General features: G+C 35.1%; 1 protein-coding gene across 2 annotated transcripts in view; it reads left to right on the forward strand.

Moving 5' to 3' along the window:
• LOC113818351 (battenin) overlaps window positions 1-5,000 on the forward strand; it is a 33,019-nt gene that overhangs the window by 16,304 nt on the left and 11,715 nt on the right. Inside the window, exon 1 of one of the 2 annotated variants that reach the window (XM_070132335.1) lies at window positions 4,061-4,353. The exons of the other annotated variant lie outside the window; for it this stretch is intronic. Within the exon in view, the coding sequence (XP_069988436.1) occupies window positions 4,236-4,353 (118 nt within the window). The 5' untranslated portion in view covers window positions 4,061-4,235. Of the gene's footprint in view, window positions 1-4,060; window positions 4,354-5,000 lie in introns of those variants that run through there. 2 annotated transcript variants of the gene reach the window in all.

The following is a 5,000-nucleotide window of genomic DNA, read 5'->3' on the forward strand; positions in this document are numbered from 1 at the left end:
GTTGGCTGCTGAGGAAGCTCTATGTTGGCCACTATTGGAAGGTCTATGTTGGCCACTGAGAAAGGTCTATGTTGGCCGCTGAGGAAGCTCATGTTGGCCCCTCAGCTGGTACTACACTGGTGTGTAGTCTCGGTCAAGAACCCGGGAGTATTGGGTGCCGCAACATGCACTTTTTAACGTCTTGTTTGATTGCTTTTCTTTATTATTGTTTTTTTTCTTTTTCTTCTTCTTCTCCCTCTTCTTTTTCTCTTTCTTTTTCTTTTTCTTCTTCTTCTCTTTCTTTTTCTTCTTCTTCTTCTTCTTCTTCGTCTTCGTCTTCTTCTTCTTCTTCTTCTTCTTCTTCCTCTTCTTCTTCTTCTTCTTCTTCTTCTTCTCCTTCTCCTTCTCCTTCTCCTTCTTCTTCTTCTTCTCCTTCTTCCTCGTGGATGGGATCGGTTGGTGATTTCCCTGATTCTTTCTTACTATAGATCTACATTAGACACTCACCCAAAATTATATGGGAAAAGATGATAATAATAGTGATGATAATAATGATAACCATGTTAATTATTAATAATAATGATGATGATAATAATGATTATGCTAATGATGATAGTAATAATGATAGTAATAATAATAGCTGTGCTACTATTACTACTATTAGTAATAGTAACTGTAATAAAATGATGATAATAACAAAAATGATAATAAAAATAACAATAATAATGATAATGATAATAAGGTTAATAATAATAATAATGATTATGATAATAATGACAATGATGATAATGATAACAATAATAAATAATAATAATAATAACCACAACAACGATAATAATAGCAATAACGATAACAACACCGCATCAACAACGCTAAAACCTAAAACTCCAAACCCAAGCCGATGCTTCCCTTTGGCCGGGCGCGCAGAGAGACTCCTCGTCCTTGAGCCTTCTTATAGACGCCGGCATCGGAGGAGAACCGGTTTGGTGTGGTTGAGAGAAGCTGCACCGGAGGACCAGCGTTCTGACCCGAAATAAAGGCGAGATGGAGTGGGGATTCTTGGGTAAAGGATGGGTTTGAAGGCGTTGGGATTATTCTTTCGTGAGTAGGATGTGTGGGTCAAGTTTGAATGGATGTGTAGCCGTTATTTTTTTTTTTTTTTTTTAGGTTGGGGGTGGTGTGGTTGGCGGGAAGGATAAAGGGTTTTGTAAATGAGCTTTTCTCGTTGTTTTTTGCAATTGCAGAGGTTATGATCAAGGTAAGGATGGGATGGGATTCATCTGAATAATAATGTCAAGTAGAGTAACATAAGTGATAAAGATTAGACTAAATGAGAACAGTTGTAGTAGTATATTTACTATAATGCTAAATATAGGCCTATCATTAAGGGATAATAACAACAAAAACGTTGTCACATGTCTACCAAGAGCATAAAATAAAAATTACAGATATATTCCTTTTGTCAGCAAACTTTTTGTCTTGCTATAAGAACTTGGAACATTTTAAACCGTTTTTGCGTATTAACACCAAAAAGGTAACAATCTAAGCTGGTTAAGGGATCAGCGACAACTACAGGGGAATCCGATACCCCTTTATACAACAGGAACAGTCTTAGAAAGCGGCAGTAAAAATATGCCTTGTGCCTAACCTATTGCCAGTCTCAATAAGCCTAAAATAACTACTGCCGTATTTTTTTCACCTGAACTGAACTGGTATTTCATTCTTTTAAGCCTTGAATTGATATTTTCCCCGAATAACCGAATCATTTTTTGTTACATATGAAGACATACGTGTATATATATACGCATTAACACATTCGAATCCTGTTTCGAAAATCATAAGGAACTAAAGCTCCTATTCGCAGATCGTCTTTTGTTTCTAATTCTGTTATGGATTGATTTTCGTTGCGACTTTGTTAATTGATATCTGGGTCAAGTGAAATTTATAGATCCGAGGAAACATGTGGCGATTTATGAAAAAGTGGTTTGTTTTGATTTTAGTTAGTAATTACAACGAAGAATAATAAGAACAAGGATAATATTGAAAATGACAATGGTGATAATACATGAAGTGAAAGGAATATTTTTCATGACTAATTAAACATCTCTGCATCATATACAAAGGATGGCAATAAGTCTACGTATAATTTCTTCTTAATAATAAGCAGAAATAATGAATAATGATAATAATAATAAAAAATTGCTGTATAGTTGGCAAGCACTGAGTAATATATCACCATAGAAACAATATTCGTATTTATATAAAAATATGTAATATATGTACAGCACGCGGTGAGGTTGTGCATCACAAACACGCAGACCCCCCCATATATGTATAAATGTGTATATATATATATATATATATATATATATATATATATATATATATATATATATATATATATATATATATATATATATATATATATATATATATATAAATATATATATATATATATATATATATATATATATATATATATATATATATATATATATATATATATATATATATGTACACACCCACCCACCCATCCACACACACACACACACACACACACACACACACACATGGTGTTTATAATGACATATTATTACCTTTATTGTTGGTATTGATGTTATAAGTTGAATTGTTATCAATATTGATTATAGTAATACCATTCACTATCAAGAGTAGTTAACAGTTGTACCAGAAAAATTAATATTCATTATCATTGCCATTTTTTGAATTTTCATTTCTGTATCAATTTATCATCTACCTATCTATGTGCCTTTATCTATCTATCTGTTTGTCTGTTTGTTTGTCTGCCAGTCAGCCAATCAGTCAGTCAGTCTATCTATCTATCTATCTATCTCTTTACGTATACGCATACACACATATATCGTATTTATCTATCTATCTATCTCTTTACGTACACACACACACACATTTTGCATTTATCTATCTATCTATCTCTTTACGTATACACAAATACACACATATATTGTATCTATCTATCTGTCTTTGCGTATACACATACACATATATCGTATTTATCTATCTATCTATCTATCTATCTCTTTACGTATACACATACACACATATATTGCATTTATCTATCTATCTTTACGTATACATATACAACACATATATCGTTTTTATATGCACATTTTATATACACGTTTTATATACACACATTTTGTATTTACTAATGAAGTGATATCGACCATCATCGTTTCAGTGAACGGACGCGCATCTTGACGACTTGGGCTCGCAGCCAAAGTTCTCCTGAAGTTCGAACACGTGGCTGGCGAAACTGTTCACGTGACTGAACTTCGGGCTCGTCAGCACTGCACTGGCTGCGTGGTTGCTAGTGAACTTGGCCACGTGGAAATAGGATTTTTATTTATTTATTTATTTATTTTTAATGATTTTTATTATTTTTTGTCTCTGGTAGTTTGGTGGTTCATATTGTTCCATTCACAAGTTAATTTTTGAGTCAGTTTTTTTTATTGTTTTGATTTCATTACGTTGGTTTAGTTAAGCGTAATAAATATATATTTTTTCTTTCGGATTTACTCTTATGAAACAATCATAAAATCAAAATAGTCATTTACGCAAACTTTATTATTAGAACAACGTCCTGTCTATCAATATATATCATCAAAAAGTGGTGAACTTGAAACTTCACACCTTCCTAATATAGAGAAAAATACTCACTGTAAATTCCCACAAAGAAAGAAAAAAAAAATATATATATGAATAAATAATGTAATAAAATCAAAAGATAAAAAGGACAAACAGATAAATACAACAAACCAGTTAATAAAATAAACCCCAAAGAAGCCAAAAATCACCAGAAAACATCCCCGAAAAAAGAACAGAGAAGAAGAAGAAGAGAAAAGGAAGACGAGAGCGAAAGAAGAAGAAAGAAAAGGCGGACAAAAGCGAAAGAAGAAGAAGAAGAGAAAAGGGAGAGCAAGAGCGAAAGAAGAAGAAGAAGAGAAAAAGGAGAACAAGAGCGAAAGAAGAAGAAGAAGAGAAAAGGCGGACGAGAGCGAAAGAAGAAGAAGAGAGAAAAGGCGGACAAGAGCGAAAGAAGAAGAAGAGAAAAGGAAGACGAGAGCGAAAGAAGAAGAAGAAAGAAAAGGAAGACGAGAGCGAAAGAAGAAGAAAGAAAAGGGAGAACAAGAGCGAAAGAAGAAGAAGAAGAGAAAAGGCAGACAAGAGCGAAAGAAGAAAAAGACCCCCCCACCTTCTGCAGCGCCCCCGTCAGCATGGCCCCGGGTTCGCGACGCGGGCTCCAGGAGGCGAGAGAGGAGGTCGAGCACCGCCTGGGCCTTCTGCGAGGTCAGGGGAGCCACGCGAGGGTCGTCTCCTTTGGTCAGAGTCAAGGTGAGAAGCGGGGGCTGTGAGGGGGGGGGGGGTATGGACAGTATGCATGTGTGTGTGTGTATAGTATGCATATGTGGGTGGGTGTGCGTGTGTGTGTGTGTGTGTGCGTTTGTGTTTGTGTGTGTGTGTGTGTGTGTGTGTGTGTATGTGTATGTGTATGTATATATGTATATATAGATAGATGCAGACAGATATATATACATACATATTATATACGTACATACGTACATACAGGCATCGCAATAAGGCTTAGTGGAAATCAAAGGCGTGGCCAACTAACCGCTTTTTTAAAGGAATCTTTTATTTTTCAGAATGCATTTACTAACCAAAAAGACGCCTAGTGGTCCATCGTAGGTATATGAAAATATTTTTTAAAAATATAGCGATCTAGATAAAAATATTTATCTTTTATTTAATCATCTGTGGCTGTGATTTATTTGCAGTCCTTTTGAAATCAGGATAATTTGCAGGAACATTCCACGTTCACGATTTCCACGTGCACACACACACACACACACACACACACACACACACACACACACACACACACACACACACACACACACACACACACACACACACACACACACACACACACACACACATACACACACACACACACACACATACACACACACACACACACA

Source organism: Penaeus vannamei, chromosome 17 (assembly GCF_042767895.1).
Source record: "Penaeus vannamei isolate JL-2024 chromosome 17, ASM4276789v1, whole genome shotgun sequence".
Lineage (NCBI taxonomy): Eukaryota > Metazoa > Arthropoda > Malacostraca > Decapoda > Penaeidae > Penaeus > Penaeus vannamei.